Source organism: Gavialis gangeticus, unplaced genomic scaffold (assembly GCF_001723915.1).
Source record: "Gavialis gangeticus isolate Ggan-Ray unplaced genomic scaffold, GavGan_comp1, whole genome shotgun sequence".
NCBI classification, from domain to species: Eukaryota; Metazoa; Chordata; order Crocodylia; family Gavialidae; genus Gavialis; species Gavialis gangeticus.
This window is the reverse complement of record NW_017729032.1, coordinates 577570-595348: the sequence shown is the minus strand read 5'-3', so window position 1 is coordinate 595348 and position 17779 is coordinate 577570. Positions and strand designations below refer to the sequence as shown.

At 47.2% G+C, this 17779-nt stretch overlaps 1 protein-coding gene across 2 annotated transcripts in view; it reads right to left on the bottom strand.

The window, feature by feature from the left end:
* Positions 1-17779, bottom strand: part of DGAT2 (diacylglycerol O-acyltransferase 2) — a 46136-nt gene that overhangs the window by 18852 nt on the left and 9505 nt on the right. For both annotated transcript variants that reach the window (XM_019525268.1, XM_019525269.1), the window contains 3 exons: positions 9178-9297; positions 7930-8037; positions 6227-6297 (listed from right to left, as the gene is read on the bottom strand). In XM_019525268.1, the coding sequence (XP_019380813.1) occupies positions 6227-6297; positions 7930-8037; positions 9178-9297 (299 nt within the window). The remainder of the gene's footprint in view (positions 1-6226; positions 6298-7929; positions 8038-9177; positions 9298-17779) is intronic.

Sequence of the window (17779 nt, the reverse complement as noted above, 5' to 3'; positions counted from 1 at the left end):
ACACATGCCTAATAGTGTATATTTGTGCTAGAAAGCCTAGAGCAGCTTTCCCCAAAAGGTAGGTCAGTAGCACTGTGCTGTTGCAAGCTTAAGCCAAAAGCTTTCTTGGCAATAGAAGGTAACATATGACAATATCACAGCACATGGCTGAAGTGGGCTTCCGGTGTCCCCAATGCATTGCAGTTAGTCAAATAACTGTGTTTGAAGGACAGATGGGATGGCACTTGCTAGTGTGTTTTCTACAGCTCATTAGTGTTTCTTCCTGAAAAGCACATGCAGTAGTATAGCATGTCAGTCAACAGATCACCCCCTACCCTGTGGTCCAGCAGCCAACCCTTATAACTTTTTGCCATAGTATGCCGATCACTTCTGGTCTGCAGTTTGCTGGTCCGTGATCTAAGACGTTTAGGAACCACTGTGCTAGGGGATGCACAAACAGATCAAAATCAAGACAGTTTTATTATGATACCTACTACCCCTGAGAAGTCAGGAGCAGTGTGCTTTTCAGATTAAAACATTGTGCTCCAGATAAGAGGGCTGTGACCTTTTTCCCCTTCATCTTAATTGATGGACAAGCCTAATGCATTTCAAGCAACTAGAGCTGCATGGCATGTTCCTGGCTGTGGATATGCCACCTTCTCTATCCGTGTGGCTACAGCTTCGCCAGGTAAGAACAGGCAGAGTTCTCGGTGCCAGGAATGCAAACTGCTTCACAGGCAGAGATAGGGAGGGAGGAGACTGGCTTAACAAAAAAGGACTTTTCTTCCCTTCAAAATAATCAGATTCATCTTGCACATGCAGCACTGGATGTCAGTCTGAACGTCATGCTGAGCTTGCCAATTTAGGGCATGTCAGAGCCATCTCTGGGCCTTGCTGCACCCACAAGCAGCCAGTTGAAAACTAGTCTCATCCTCTGCTCCTGCTTCACACCAAGCCACAAGGCCTAACACACAAGGCAGTGTGGCTGCCTTAGAGCAGCTCCAGGTGTGTGCTCAGCGTCACCCCCAAACAGTGCAGAAGATGTACAGGCTTGACTGAACAGGGGCTGCAGCCAATTTATCCCAGCAGATTACCTTGGTCAGCTCAAATCCTGTGCACCTGGGTTTACTACAGAAGGGAGTTCACACCCTTCACTGCCAAGGGGCAATCTTGATTGGACTCTTCAATCCATCACCACTTCCATTAGTCTAGAGACCTTGCCACAACCCTGCTTGCCTTCTGGCAACAGAAGCAGCAAGCACCACCAAGAGTCACCCTGTTCCCTTGTGCAGGCACAGACCCAGCTTAGAAAACCCAAGGTTGAGTGCAGCTCCAGGCTGAACCAAGCTAGTCCCTCTGGTGCAGCAGGGCAAGTAACAGCTCTCCTGCATGCCATCCACGGCTGGGCTACTGGCAGTGGCTCCAGCCTGGCAGAGGGCTAAATGGGATGGGCACACAGAGAGCATTGGCTTTGGGAGACGGACACTCTTCCATTCTTTCCTCCACAGCTTAACACAGGCTTTGGGGCCAAAGTAGGGTGGACCTGAGTTGCAGTTGCCATGCCTGGAAAGTGTGCTCAGTGCCTGTCCAAGCAGCCTGGGCTTCCAGGGACCAAGTGTCAAACAGATCGAGGGAAAACATAAGCAGCCCCAAGTGGGCTAACTGGGAGATGGAGACTGAAGAAATACACCACAGCCAAGGCAACAGGGCTGGGGGGCAGAATGCAGCAAGAGATGCTGCTGCCCAACAGGAAGAAGTGAACAGGAATAATCAAGAAAAGCCAAACTGAAGAGCAAACATGCATGTATAAGAAAGGCCATGGAGGACAAAAGGTAGGAGTGCAGGGAGTGTGCAGGAAAGGCTGGGGTTAGGGGTTTTTTTTTTTGCCTTTTCCCCAGCAGAGTAAGACCTGGCCAGAGGCTGCTCTCACCTGGACCCACAGGCTGCAGGGTCTCTGCAGAGACCCCTCCACTGCTCCACACAACATAGCCCTACCTTCCTGAAAAAAAAAAGACAGTCTACAGGGTTGTATTCATTTTTGCTTCAGCCCTAAACCAAACAATGCAACCTCAAACCCCTGGCATTTTAATATTGTTTCTAGGTTATTTTTAACTGGAGAAAAAAAACGTGCATTTTATACGTGGTGATGCACCTTGCCATCTACGCTGCTCCCATAACTCTAGGTGTGCCTCTGGCTGGTTGCAAGCCTCAGATCTGAACCACCCAGGTTTATCTGCATCATTTCAGCAGAATGAGCTGCCTGTGGAACTGAACATTATTGGAAGCAGGTATTACAGGCGATTTGCTGCAAGACCCATGGGCCCTTGCTAACCTATCGATACACAAAAGCGGCTAGAAAAAGAGACGAAAGCTTTTCCTGGATGCCAGTGAGGTCAGCCAGAGCCAACCTGTTCAGCAGCAAGTAGGAAAGAGCTCCTTACAAGGCTCAGCCCTTGGCAGAGATACATACTCTGGCTGTAACCACTGCAACTCCGCTCAAGTGTTCGCAAGTGTTTAGAGTGCAGAGATAAACTTTAGGTCCCAGGACATCTCTTGACCAGTTCTAGCAGAACTTGAGGGAATTGGCACTTACCACACCCAGGCCTCTAAGCATGGCTTATCTCCAGCACGCTTGCTTAGCAAGAGAAGCAGTGCAAGCATGCACATGCACAGATCCTGGCTCATTGGGAGTTTCCCCGACTGTAATTAAGACCTTTAGAATTTGACACTCGCCATCATCATAGAGAGATAAGTATGGATCAGTAGGGCACACTGGTACCTGGACTCTGGAGATGGACTACATCCTGCACTCGAGCCATTACTAGCCAGCTGGATGTTTGCCACTGCACTCCGCCCAAAGGGCTGCATCTAAAGATTATGCCTGGCTACTCCTACAGGGCTGTTGTGCACCAATCTGTAGATCTCTGCAATCCTCCATCAAAGCCCAGTTACCCACATTACTGGACTTAAAGAGCTCCAAGCCCTTGGCAATGATAGTCATGAAGTCACAGGAGACCGGTCAGGTACCAGAGGACTGGAAGATGGGCCAATGTAGAAAAGAGGAGGACCCAGGGAACTACAGACTGGTTAGTTTCACCTCAGTACCCAGGAAGTTAGTGGAACATCTCTTAAGGAAGGCAGTGTGCAAGCATCTAGAGGAAAGACTGGTCACAAGCAGCCAGCATGGATTTGTCAACCCCCTACTCAAACCCAGAGCAGGAAGCACAAGCCTAGGAAGCTACTGGCTTGATGAAATTCTTCTCTCACTGCCCAGTGAGATGATCAGCTCTCTTGCTTGCTACCCCCACTAACTGCACTGCTGGCTGCGATTTCAGCAGTAGGGCTGTTCTGTCCCCTGCATAGGCTTTAAACAAGGGGAATGACACTTGGGAAGCACACTCCAGCTCTGAGCATGCAATGCAAGATTAGTGCCCCACACTTAGTTGGTCAACATTGTATTTTCTGTAACCTAGTTGCGTTCCTCTGCTCACCCCCATCTCTCTTGGGAGTCCCTCACTTGAGCACTCGATATTTTCCTGCTGGCTTTGTCCTCTTTTTGGTTCAAAACTGTTAACATAAAAGATTAGCAACTACATTGTCCAGGTAACTAAGCTGCCAGTGTCTGCTCCCAGACCAGGACCCTGACAGGTCTAAGTTGTGGCAGACCCGAGCCACCTGGCTTTCTACTGCTTCAGGGAATACAGCAGCTTCATCTATCTCATTTCTCAAAGAATAAAGCAGCTCAGGCAAGTTGTGTGCTTAAGTTGTCAGAGGAGAGACTAAGCAGAGGCCAGGGCTGAAAGCTGAAGCAATTTGTTGGATGTCCCAGAGGTGGCGACAGGCCCATTTTACTCATTCAGCTGAGATCACTAGATCAGTTTGGGCCAGTACCTGTTTGTTTAATGCCCCATCCTGTAGCACAGCCCATGCTAGTTTGCTTGCTGTTTTAATTGCACGCATAGAGCTGCCTGGGAGTTTTTCCAAGCTGCAGATTTGCCCAAAACCTCAGAAGTTCATGAAAATACATTAGTTACATTAATGCCCAACTACGAACACTAGCATTGCTGATGAAGCCTGAGTTTCCAGGGTGTGCAGGGGGCAGCTATGCCACATGGATTGGGCTGCGGGCCCTACAGGCCCCATCACAGCCAGGCAGCTCTGACTCTAGACTGGTGGACATCCCAGGAGCTTTCCAAGCCACAGGTTAACCAAGAGCCCAAAGTCTTGCAATATAGCCCCTTTAACATTTCCCCTGCCCCCCCCCCAAAAAAAAAATTGCTTAGGTCACTTCTAAGATGAACTCAGATCCCTCCCCCTGCAGAAAGCTTCTCTTCAGTCCAAAATGAAGAGGCAATTTTGCAATCTCCTGTGGACTGGGATTGCAACTTCTGCCTCCCTTGCTGCAACTGCACCCTCCCTAGAGCATATATGGACTTAACCAGGTGTTGCATCTCTAACAGTGCAAGACACCAATACACTGAAGTTCAGTGTTCAAACCAGATGCTGGACTGTCTAGGACACACTAGCAGATACAGAATGGAAATTAAGCTATTTTGCCCCTGTTGTAAAGTCATGAAGCCCAGCTTAATTGCTCAACACCTATAAAAAAAGAGCCAGGCAGGGCAGAGTCCTGCCATAACAGTGTAATTTTCTCAGCTGCAGCAAGGGGTTGTATGGTTTCAAGAGTCCAGCCCACCTCCCTGTTTTGCACTTTACAAGTTCCAAGACTAATACAGACTAATATCAGTTTATGTAATTACACAAAGGCTGGAAAGACAGAAGCATGAAACATCCATATGCTCTTCAGTTCTTTTGCTACACCAGAAGTCATTTATAGTCAGGTTAGAGCAAACAATTTAAGAGCCAGCACCCCCCCGGCATCAAGTTGTAGCACTTGTCCCTCTGTGCAATGAGGTACTACTTGCACTTCCTCCAGTGCACATGCCGCTGGCCTGTCTCCAACACCTTCCAACAGAAGCTGACCATGCATGAGCACACGAGCAGCTTTGAATACAGGACCTGCCAGGGACTGGCCTTTGCTAAGCGCATGCACAGCTTCCAGCCTCTGCTGGTGCCCTCTACCCATCTTGCCCTTCCTTCAAAAACACACATACCAAGTATAGTCTGGGGGTAAAGTTAGGACAGGATTGAGCTGGGTCAGGGCAAAGACCTAGGAGTAGTTTGTTTGAAACAAACCACATTACCCCTTCATGCCAGTGCCCAGAATGGCAAGCAAGCCTGTGCTCTTTTCCTAGGAGTACTAGTCATGGCATATGCATTCAGCTATGTTTGCTAGTAAGCAAGCCTCATTTTTCTCCTCCCTTTGGCCTGTGCAAGGCCTCCATGTACATACCCCACCTCCACACCTGGCTATGTAGGTCCTATGAGCCTGAAAGATGTGCCTAGATATGCTATGCACCTTTATGGGACAGAGAATGTGATTTCTAGTTACCTGGCTATAGTAAGGGGAGGGGAGAAGACGGGAGGGGAGGGTGGGGGGTCTGATCCATGAGAAGGGGTTCACCATCTCAGTTTGCTTAGAACAGCTCATGCTGCATGGTACAGCACCAAGTTGCAGGCTCCATGTCAATACTCCCATGTCTGGAAAAAATCCCAGGGCTGTAGGTTTGACAGCCTGCCTGAACCAACTCTGCCCTCCCCTTCAGCTATACTCTTGCTGAAGAGACAGGAGCATGGGGCTCCAGAGGGGAGTTCAGCTAACACCAGCATTCATGCAGACAGGCAGCAAGAAGCAGCCAGCATTCCCCCCCCCGCCCCAGCTTCCCAATTGCATCATAATTTTGGTACTGGCCCTGGGTCTGAGTCGGCAGCTGAGCATGTGCCTGGCTGGTTGTGGGCGATAAGCATTTATTTGCATTCTCCCTTTGTACACAGGAGCCAGAGATAAGTGGTAGGACACATCCTCCCTGTTGAGATGCTTTTGTTGAAGAGCATCCACACAAAGCAGTGGACCAATCAATGCCTTCAAGTCACTGGGGAGTCATCTCGAAAAGCATGTGACAGGCCTATTGATAGGGGTGCAACAGGTTTGTAAGGCAACAGAATTCCAGAGAAACATGATAGATAAATAAAGCAGACTGGCTTTAACAAAAAAAGGAGATCAACAGAAGGGAAAAAGTAGTAGTTCTGTCCAAGCTCTGCTTCCTACAGAGTGTCTAAGAGTCAAAGTCAAAAACACTTAAAAGAGCAATGAGATTAAGAGGTGACTGAAGAGAAGGTAGTTTACCCGTATTGGAAAATAATCTCTGAAGTAGTGCCACATGGCCCAGTTTCTGACCCACGGGGATCTTCTTCCACCTTAAAATAAGAAAATGTATTGTGAAAAAAAACAACTTCAGAAGGAAGGACCTATCAATGCCAACACCAACCAGAAATCTCAGAACAATGCAGACACTCATGGAAGCCATCCCACGTTACAATTGTGAGAAGCACCAAGTGTGCAGCACCTGCATCACCCCCCCCCCAGCTTCAGACAGGAGCAGCTTGTCCACGGCAGAGTTGCAACTACTGGGTTCTCTTGTCTGGCATTTCTGCAGGAGTCAAGTTTTAGAGCTGTATTGACACAAGGACTTTGAGAGGAGGTGGTCAAACCATCTTCTTTTAAGTCAGGACTGCCAGAATGAGGACTCAATCTTATCAAAGCTTTTTTTGTCTGTAAAAAAAGTCGGGGCAATGGGTTGCTGAGATTACTGATGTGCCCAGTGTTTAATCTCCTGCTAAAAATCTTACTTTTGACCAAGAAGATTATTTGCAATCACTACCTAGACATAAGGTATAAAAAATTTATATGAAATTCTTAAAGGCATAAGCCAGCCACACTTATTCAGAAGTCAGCCTGCCTATGAAAATTAGGGGAAACTTGTTTGGCATTCTTCCAGATATGGTAGATTGGATGTACAGTAGGGCTGTACGAAGTTGCCAGTAGTTTTGTTTTGAGCTTGAAACAAAAAAAAAAAACCCACCAAAATAAGGGCTTCAAAAACAGCCTTGAAACAAAACGAGTCAAGTCAAAACGTTTTGAAATTTTCAAAAACGTTTAGAGTTTCAAAGCTCAAGCTGGGCTTGCCTGCAGGGAAACAAACCAAGGGTAAGGAGAGGGAGAGGGAAGGAGTGCTCTCATTATTGACTGTGTAGCTGGCCAGTGACTGGCACCCTTTCCTGGGGTCCCTTCCAAGCCCAGTGCTCTGGGGGAGGGATGGAAAAAACTGCATAAAAAAAGGCAGCATTGTTTGAACTGCCCTGCTTTCTGCCTTGGGGTCAGCTGAGAGAGCACACCTTAAACAGTGTCACCCACCCATGTCACAAGTTTTGCCTGTCAGCAGCTAGGGGTGCATGGCCCCAGAACTCAGACTCCCCCTGCACTCATCTCCTTGACAGCTTGCAGGCTTTGTGGCCACAGCAGGGCCTGGCATGCCTGCTGTTTTCACCCCCTCTGCCCCAAGAAGGACAGTCCCACAAGCATCCATGACATGAGTTTTGCCTGTCAGCAGCTAGAAGTGCAGGCCCCAGAACCCCTGCACCGATCTCCTTGAAAGCTGGCAGGCTTCGTGGCCTCACTAGGGGCTAGCAGGCCTGCTGCACCTTAACAGTGTCACCCATACCATGAGTTTTGCTCATCTGCAGCTTGAGGTGCAGTTTTCCCCCCAAACCCCTGCACTTATCTCCTTGAAACTTGGCAGGCTTCATGCCCTCAGAAGGGGCTACCATCTCTGCAAGTTTAATCCAAAAATCAGGCGAGAAATTAGAGTTATAGGCTGTTTTGAGCTTCTCCATTGTAGCCTATGGGCAAGATGTCAAAACACCAAAGCCGTTTCAATAAATACGAAACAGAACAGCAGTTTCAAATCAAAATGGTGCCATTTTGCACAGCCCTAATACAGCCCCCAACACAGGAGCAAGCAGCAGTGTTCAGTGTTTTGTAATGCTTACCCTTCATTGGAGTATCCCAGTCAAACACCAGCCATGCCAAGTACAGTGCTGCAATTGCCCAGCAGTCTGTGCAGAGGATGTACATGAGTAAGACCGAACAAGCAACACCTGGGAGTTGCCAAAAAAGAGGAGAGCAAATGTCAAGTCACTGTGGAGAGGCTGCAAATTAGCACAAAACACACCTTGCCTGATGCTTTCCATACTTAAGGCTTAGTCTCAAATGTGAGGCTGTTAACCCTTAACAACTGAACTCCCTCCTCCAGATCAACAGGTTCTCCAGCTATTGCAGCTGGGTCACTGGATCTCATGAGAGAGCTTTACCCACCCCAGGATTTCCTTCCCCATCATACAAAAGCCTGTCAGGGTACAGGATGTTTCCCAAGACATGCTTTTTCTTTGCAACTGGGTCAGTTCCAAGCCCTTCAAACTGGTGGGAGAAGCCATGTTAAATCTAGCATCAGTGAGACTGGGGATGAGCTGGCAGTGGTTCAGACAAGCCTGTTGGAATTGGGCAAAGCAAGAACTATCTCAAGTAGTGTAACCAACTGGCCCACTGATTCAAGTGTGGTTTGAGCTTCTATGAAACAGAAGAGATGAGCCATCTTTGGTGCTTTAATAAGGATTTTTGTGCCTGTTAGTAAAGAGTCTTGTGTCCTACTCAAAACCTTCTGTTATCAATCAGCTCAAAGGATGAGGGAAAAAGCCAACTGCAGCCTACCAGCCAGTTGCATTAAAGCATCACATGCAAGGTAACTAGCTGCAGTTGTTGTGGGCTCTCAGCCGAACACCAGCCATGCCAAATAGTGCTGCAGGAAAAGAAAAAAAAAACCACACCCAGTAGACAGGAATCTGAGTTCATGTTGCTAGCACCATTTACAGACAGGGCTGAAAAAAGCACTGGAGAATATGCTGTGGGCAGCAGCCCTGCAGCTATAAGAAAACTGGGTGAATTTTCCCCCCCTCGGTAGCATGGTCTTAGCGGCCAACAGTAAACTTTTCCAGACACTTTGAACAGTAATGGCAATGGAAAGCTCACTGGTTGATCCAGGTCAGTAATTCAAAGAAGTGATCCTCCAACACCTGCAAGCCACTTCTCACCATGCTTATGTGCAACATACATGCAGCACATACAATAGTTTAGCCAAGCCATTCAACTTACTGTTCCTAAGGAATGGGAAACCTAGGGTTAAACCTGACTGTCAGAATAAGCTCTTTCCCCATTGATTGTAGACTAAAAGCATTACTTACCCAAGACAAGGAAAGACAGAACCCACTGCAGCACAGATATAGTCTGGAGCTGTTTCTCAAACTTGGACTTTGAGAACCAGAATACATCCTGAAGGGCAGAAAGGAAGTTTGACCCAGTACCTATGGAAAGGAAAAAACAAAAGAAAAAAAGTTTCACTTTGTAGGCATTTAGAACAAATGCCTCATTTCAAAAAGAATTAAAGCACAAAACATTCAGTTCTGTGCTCTCTGCTGGGGGGGGGGCGCACACATGCTTCCAGGTTGAGATCAAAGATTACCAATGTCAAAACTTGGGTGAGGCAGCCAAGAGAACTGCAGATCAAAGCAATACATTAGAGGGCGTTTTTAAACCCACCACTGCTCCAAAGCATGGACAAAATTTAAGACAGACTAATCTAGAAAGGAGGTGTTACTACTGTATGGATGCCCAGTTCTTATAGGAGTGGCCACTTGTCCAGATTGCTGGACAGAAGTTAGCTCAGGGTTACCGATCTATGCTGGAGTGAGAATGGAGGCACAAGTCACATGGGACATGCAATCCAAGCTGGGTTGGTTTGTTTAAAAACAAATAAAAACACCACAAAATAAAAACAAAAAACTTCAAATACCCATGCCCCTCCCATTCAAGAGACTATACACCACATAATGAGGCAGTCGCATAATAGAAGAATTAAGCTCTTCCACTTGATCCTGTGCATCTTAGTCCAGAATGTATGAGCTACGGGAACTGTGCTTACAAAAGTAACCACATCCACTTTTTCTGCACTTGATTTTGTCATTTGATTTCTTGTTTGAAAAAACTGCATGTTACAGCAGGTCACCGCCATTTAGATGGGGAAAGCTTACAGAACTCAGCAAGTTACTCCATGTCATTTGCCCTTGAAACATTTGCATCTTGGTTGACCCAATGAAGGAGGCAGCTCAAGAGTCCTATGTTTAAAAGCAAAAAAACCCTGCTTGTAAACAAATTTGACTGCCAATTAACTATTCACAACTTGCCAACAAGCTTTCAGGTTTATAATGTGGTATTTGGGAAGGCTCCAAAGTCTTACCGCTTGCAGCAAATACCAATATCAAAATGGGTTTCTAGTTGGTGCTTTCAACTATGACAAGCAACTGAAGTTTAAAGAAGAAAAATTCTGTACCATGACAGCCCACATGTGTTAGCTGGACATGCAGCTGCACTTTAAGCCACATGGCTCATTCTAGACAGATTTAACAAGCTAAGGCCAACTGTTAGTAGCATGCCAAAAACCCTGCTGTGAAGAGCCAGCATCTTCCATTATCCCCGTTCACAAGTGATGCTCCAATGTAGTCTTCTGTTTACCAAGAGCTTGAGATAGAGTTTACTGTGCAACTGTTTAGGCTCCACTATATTAGTAGCTACAGCCTACTATCACATGCACTTAAGTCTCTGGTTAAAGTGAAGCCTCATTGTACAGGACTGCAAACTGCCCAGGAGATTTTAGAAAGGATGATAGTTGGTACTGGAGCTATTCCAGACCACGGACGTTCATAGCTAGATCAGAAGCTTTCCTCCTACTGCCACCCATCAGCCTGAAAGTGGCTTGAGACTGTTGCAAGGCTGACCAGCTTTTTGACACAGAAATTAAATGAATTTTAGTTCCCTTTTAGAGGATACCAACTGCAAAGGCATAGTTATGAGAGCACTAATTGGTCCCTCTTGGCTAGGGACAGAAGTTACATGTGAACCAATTTAAGTGGTCAGAAACTGGTTTAAAACCTGTAACAGAACAGAAGTTTTGGGCAAAACTGGCTGATGTGCACTTTCTGAAACTGGTTTAAGATACTACATTCAACCAGGTTTATCAGGCTTAACTGATTTAGGTCAAACCAGTTTAGGGAACTTCTGTCCTAAAGAAGAAGTTAAATCAGAAACCCCCAGCAGCCCTGGGCTGGGCCATATCATCTGTGCTCCAGACAGTAGGGCTGGCTCTGCCCCTCTGCTCTCTAGCTGAAAAGGGGGTGGGAAGCCCCTGCCAGACTCTCCTCCCCCCACCCCAAACAGAGTGGGTGGGAGCATAGAGCAGGAAGGGGTAACAGCTTGAGATAGACTTCCCCCCCCCAAACAAACCTTATCTGGGGTTTGGGGGGGGTGCTTTAAGTTGTTGCTCAATCCAGGAATCCTCTTACTGATGTATGAGCTCATTTATCTACAGAGGTAGGGAAAAAAAAAAAAAAAAGACTCTGGCTATTTGTGATGTGCTACCAGCCACAACATTTAGTGGATGGTTATTCTCTCACTTATTATGAGACACCGATCTTACTTACATGGCTGGAAGCAATACCCTAGGACAGGGGTTGACAACCTATGGCCCATCAAGGATTTGGATCTGGTCTGCAGCATCTGGGATATATCAGCCTCCCACAGCAGCTGGATCACTGGAGTATTCTTATGCCATGCTCTGCCTCTCCCCTCCTGAGTTGCTTCTCCAACTTAATCACAATTTGCCCCCCATGCGTGGTCATTAGCTACACAGGCCTGTGGCTCTTCGTGGCAGGAGTAAGCAGAAAGACTGCAGGGTGCATGCATACACACGCAAGAGCAGGCAGCTGGCAGCTCGCCATGGAGGCCAGGTCACCAGCACTGTTTGTAGGAGGTTGCCCACCCCTGCCCTAGGAGAAAGTTAACCCCAGGGCATGTTTAGCAATATGCAGGGAATGCCATTAAACCTGACCAGCAAGGTCCAGCCACCCTACCATCACATAAGGCAAACACCCCTAACAGAATAAACCACCAAGGGCTCAGTAAACATCCAAGATAAGAACCAAGGAGTTAAGGGTGACTTCCACTGCAGAAAAAAAGTGCAAAAAGGGAAATTCAATTGCTGCTCAGCCACTAAAAGTTAACTGAACTGAGCATAAAAAGGAATTAAATTTACTGCCAGAGGTCTGAACAGAGGGAAAAAATTAACCAAGGACTATGTACATCTAGGACTGCAGATAAAGATAAATAGCTTGATTTAGAGAGAAGGGCCCTTTCTCCAGTCATCAGAAGGGAGAGGCATCAGTAAGGGCCAGTTTCATTTAAAAAGCAGGCTGAAGGAGAACTGCAACACAGGAGTAGAGTAGTTGCAGTAAGAACAAGCAACCCTGTCGCCTTTTAACCAGGAATGCTGTACTGCAAAGAAGCAGAAAGCCCTGCAGTACAACATGCCTTAAATCCAAGGGGGGCAGCAGAAGGGGCTGAAAACAGAAGATCAGGCAAGGAGCACAGGGTAGGAAGCAGCAAGCAGGGCAGGAGACTGCACAGGGGAAAGAGACCAAAGTGGCACTTGGAGGGTACAGGGCTAATTTATGGTGCACCTGTCAAAGACTGGCCCCCCCAATGCCCTTAAACTATTCCCTAGAGCCAACTACCATGGCTGTTTTATAGAAGCCAAAACCACTTTAAAAAACACACCTTGATAGAAGACTGGCAAGATACTCCAACTGCTCCTACGCAATGGAGGTAGAAACCCCTCTTCTGAAACACAAGTGTCATTACAGCTCCTGCAATCTTTAGGTAGTCTTTCCCCACTCTTCTTCCCCTCCTGAGATTGGTCAACTTGATGCAAGAGTTTAAAGTTTACTATGGGCATTTTTGGGTCTGAAAACTAACCCAATTGGCCTTGCGCCAGTATGAAACAGATTTGTGTTTTGCAAAGCTAGCGGCTTCAGCATATGAAACTGCGAAGTCCTGTACAACTGTTTGTTACCTTGCTGTTGTAGCTTACCCCTTCCTTCAGGCACCCAGTTATGCCTATTTGGTCCCAAAAGAGCCCATGACAGGGAGTTTTTACACAAAAATCATTGATCCAGATTTCTGTGGATCAGAGCCGGATGAGCGATCCTGAGTTGTGGAGAGGAGTGGTGCTGAATTTCTGGCAATCAATGTGCTAGAAAAATCTTTGTAACAAGCCCCCAAAAGAGTGTCCTGGACTTACAACAAGGGTAGAGGGAAAATGCTCACAGCATTACAGTTGCACAGACCCAGGGGGAGAAGGAACAATGCAGCCTCCATAAAAGCTCTTGAGGAACCACTTGCAAGGGACTGACCGGACACACCAGCCTCAGCATATGAGCTTGTTATAAGTCCTAGTCAAGAAGGAACTTTAATATTTTTGCATCTAAAAGAAACCCTCCCAGGGCTGCTGAACAGAAGCCCAGTTAACACCAGTAAAAGATTAGACCAAGTATAAAGAAACCACACCAAACCTAAAACCGCTTTTAGGAAGTGCCGAGCAAGCCCGGCATGTCCTGTCTTAGTGCCCCTGGCCTTGGAGAATAGCATACAGGCCTCTTGGCCAATACCCTGCATCAGGATGGCCATCTTCCCGAGGAGACAAGGTGACTGGTTTCTACTCCAAAGCATGGCAGCCAAATGCACATAATCATGACATAATGAGTAGCTGCAGGCGCTGCTATTCTAGTTCCTTTCCATTATGGAAACACACTCCATCTTTGGAGTAGGCAAACCCCAATCTCCCCTTTTTCCCCCCCCTAAATCAAGCACATATTTAATCCCCGAGTCAAACTTGTATTTTGGCATTTTGCAAAGGACCCCATACACGTGGGCCGTTTACATTATTAACCCTCTAGTACTGGTCATTTCTGGTCTGCAACCTGCTGTTGTGCTCTTGCTCCCCGTGTCTGGAACCGCATTAAGCACACTAGGGCTCCTGCTGCCCTGTGAAGCCACACACTCTCCAAAGCAATAGCCCAGTAATGAAGTGCCATTCAGAGGCAGATTTAATGGGTTGCCAAGCGTCTGGATCTTAGCAAGCAGTTCCTGTGCAAGTTAATCACAGCAACCATTAATCTGCAAATAAAAGCCTAGCATTACAGATTTACCAGAGGGTCTTAGGAGTGTTCTGGGACAAATTAAGGTTCAAACTGCAAAACAGAGACAGCTTCTGCACAAGTTTCTATGCTGCACTTGAGTCAGTGATAGTGTTCAAGTTCATTCAACATGCCATGCTTTGAGTGCTTGAGTGAACTGGAAGGTAGCGCTATGTTTAAAAGATCAGGGTGATGCCATGTGCTTTATGCTAAATTTTGAAGTGGCATCTCTGGGACCTTACATATCCATGTAGGCTAACCAATACCTGATGGAGATGGCATTTGTTGAAAGGCATCCCAGAACAGAAGGGAACAGGATTGGGGAAGGACAGACATCTTTACTGATCCAAGCTAGGGGTTAGCAATCTTTTACACTACCTTCCAACCCTCAACAGGCTGGCCCAGCTTCACATCTCCCCTTGATGAGTCACTGGTGCAGCAGGAAATGTCAATGTGGCAGGTCACGTGGGTTAACCCAGCCGCTAGTAGGTGCAAGGACCCTTCTCACTCCTTACACAACACCCACTACTGATTGTCAGTGAATGCAACAATTAAGAAGTAAATTTGACAGCAAGAAAGGCAGCAGCTGCAGCTGATCCGAGCAGTTTAGCAGTGATTTTTCTTCTGCTCATGGTAGGAGCAAACAGCAACAAGGTAGTCCACTAAGAAGTCCCCTCTCTCGCTTCAAGTATTGGGTATAGAGCAAGGTAAACAACAGATGCCATAGCTTCTGGACTTACCCAGACTGTCTGGTAACCTGTAGTCTGCATGGAAGTTGCATGCTACTGGCATTAAGTCTGGAAGTGATCATATGCATTGCCCCAAGGATCAAATAATTAGTGTTATTACTATATTAAAAGACAAGGGTGTACATTCTAGTCCCTACTGCTCATAAAAAAAAACACCCAAATAATCTATGACTATAGAGCAACTCTTTTAGATCCCCAATCAACATGTTCACATAGCCATAGGAGAGCTGACCTGGTCTTCAATGTCAAGTTCAATTTGGTCACTGGGAAAAGGCCAATCTGAGCCCTGCAAAGAGGTTTCATAGACATTAGGGCTGGAAGGGACCTCAGAAGATCAAGTCCTGCCCCAGGGGCAGGAAGTCAGCTGAGGTCATAGGATCCCAGCCAGAAAAACATCCAGGTTTCTCTTGAAGGCATTCAAAGTAGGTGCTTGAACCACCTCCAGTGGGGGTACCTTCCCCTTCCCCCCCCCGGTCCTCAGGTGTGGATGCTTTACCCCAAAGTTTGGTGTCATGGTGCGTTTCCATGATTTGCTTCAGGAAGGTGACAGACCAGCTGCTCTCCGCTGGCACTTGGAACCTGCCACCCTACAGCAACACGCACAAGCCCATCAGTCGCCTGCCCTACAAACATGCCAGAACCCAGGAAGGGCCAGCACTTTATCCCCTGCAATATTCCAGATAGTGTACATGGCAACGCCTGCCTACAAGCCCACTTTCTCATTCCAATTGGCAAGGACCCATCCAAGAAGCAAACAAGCTTGACCAGCGCTGACAGCCCTAACTCCAGGTCCCGGGGAATTTCTCTGCTTTGTGCCAAGTTAACTTGGATCCGAGTGAAGGACATTTACCTTTGCCCAAGACCGATCCTCAACCAGGGCCTGCAAGGTCCTTAAGGGTGCTACAGACCTCAGTAATAAATGCTTTCCTTGCCCTGCATCCACCCCAGCACCCTGCAGACCAAGTGGCATCCACTGGGCTCCTTGGAGGACTCCTGCTGCTGCCCCCGCAACTTCTGTGCCAGCTGCCCTCATGCCAAGCAGTGGAGGTGGGTGGTTGTGGGGCCACAGCACCATGCTTAAGCCCAGCTCATCCCTCCCACAGCCAGCAAGGGGCTGCGAGGGCAGGCGGTTTCAGGTGCACATCCCTGAAGGAGCAGTTTCAGCTGCACCAGTCCCTTTGGGTACAGAAAAGGGGCAGATGATGGGGCTGGATGCAGTTTTGCCCCTACCTGGCACCAGCTAGATTCTGCCTCTGACTTGACCAGGGAGCTGCTAAATTCACAAGACTTATGGAGGGTGCCTTGAGGCTCAAAAGGTTGAAGTGAAAACCTCTGAACCAAGAGATGCCTTCTAGTGTCATCATGAACCATACCCAGCTGACCTACAGCTCGCTCATCCTTCATGTGGATCCCACCCTCCAAACAGATCTGAACATTTCCACAGCTGCCTTTAGAGTAGATCAGTGGCAACGGTCTTCCCAAAGCTTTCAAGTACCACTTTCTGCCTCTCTCCAGGTTTCAGCAGTAAACTTCAAGGATGCCACCATTAGTCAAAAATGGTCTTTTGGAAGCAGTGAGCAAGTTATTCCCCTTAAGTGGGAAGCAGACCATGGTACAGCCAGCCACTAAGGGGACTGCAGGGCTAGCCGTCTGGGGGACAGCCAGGCAACACCTTGTACACATTTCCAAGTTGGCTGCATTGTTTGAACCAGGTTAGTTCCAGCCAGTCACTCTCCATTTGTGATTTGGTACTAGAAACAAGGCCAGCAACTACCCTTAAAAGCCTTATCCTGCTTGGCTTTGCAAGCATTACTGTTAACCCTCAGAAAAGGTCTTATTCATACTAGGGCAGGGTCACCATTATGCTCACACTGACAGGGAACTTGGATAAAATGTGGTGGTGTGTGCACCTGCTGGAGGCAAAGAGAGCAAAAGCAGCCAAAAAAAAGTTTACAGCAAAAGGGAAGAACAAAAACCCCATAAAGTTGATTAAGCAGCTCACTATTTTTACCTGGAAGGAGCTCAACCATGTCACGACAGGCTATGGCATAGGACCGACTAGCTAGAGTCCAGCATAAAACAAGACTTAAGGAAGCCAGCCAGGCTCTGACATCAGGCACATGAAGTCAAAGAATCTGCAGCAGTTAGTTAAAAAGCAAGAGCATTTGCTAGAAAAACTACACTGTTGCTATAGGCAATTCATATATGCTGAACACTTATTAAAAAGCAAACATCAGCTACTGAATCCAAGTATAATTTCCAAGAGCAATTTGTGTTTAAGTTGTTGAGGCTACTGCACTGCAGGGCTTGTGTAGGGGCAAAAATGAGACCCGGGCTTCAGTTTATATTCGGCCTAGTAGCTATAGAGCATGAAGCTTAGTATGGATACCAGTGCAAGTTCTCATCAGGTGTCAACTGGTATCACTCCACTGAACTATGCATTTACATTAACCATTTCAAAGTAAAATATTTCAGTTCCCACACACTGCAGATCTGGCCCCACCAGTTCTGGTGCTCTTCACTGCTGTTTGTTCATTAGCACCAAGCAGGTGGGTTTAAGAGGTGCCTTGCAAAGCAGCAGCAGCAACAGTGTACAAGTTTTAGTAGCCAACTGGGCAGCCCCCTGAAGATTAGGCTGCAGAGTCAGTCCTACATGTAGAGATGACCCAGCAGAGAGCAAGGTACCACCCGCTGCTACTTCTGGCAGCGTTAAGAGTCCCACCTGCATCCACGCAATGAGTTATTTTGCTTTAAATTCTCAATGTTTGCTTCCCAAGAGTGTGCCCTTGGATCATGCAACTGCAAACTGAGGACAGTCATGTCTGAGCAAGAATTGGAGGCGCTCAGAGCAGAAGCCACATGGGTTGATGTATGCTAGTTGAACGACTGATACGCATTTCAAGTTAAGCACAGAACAAGGGAATGCTTGGAGAGAAAAGAGCTGCTGGAGTACTCAAGTGGCAAACAGGACCAGACTAGCCAGAAGGGGCCATCAAAAAAAAAAAAAAAAA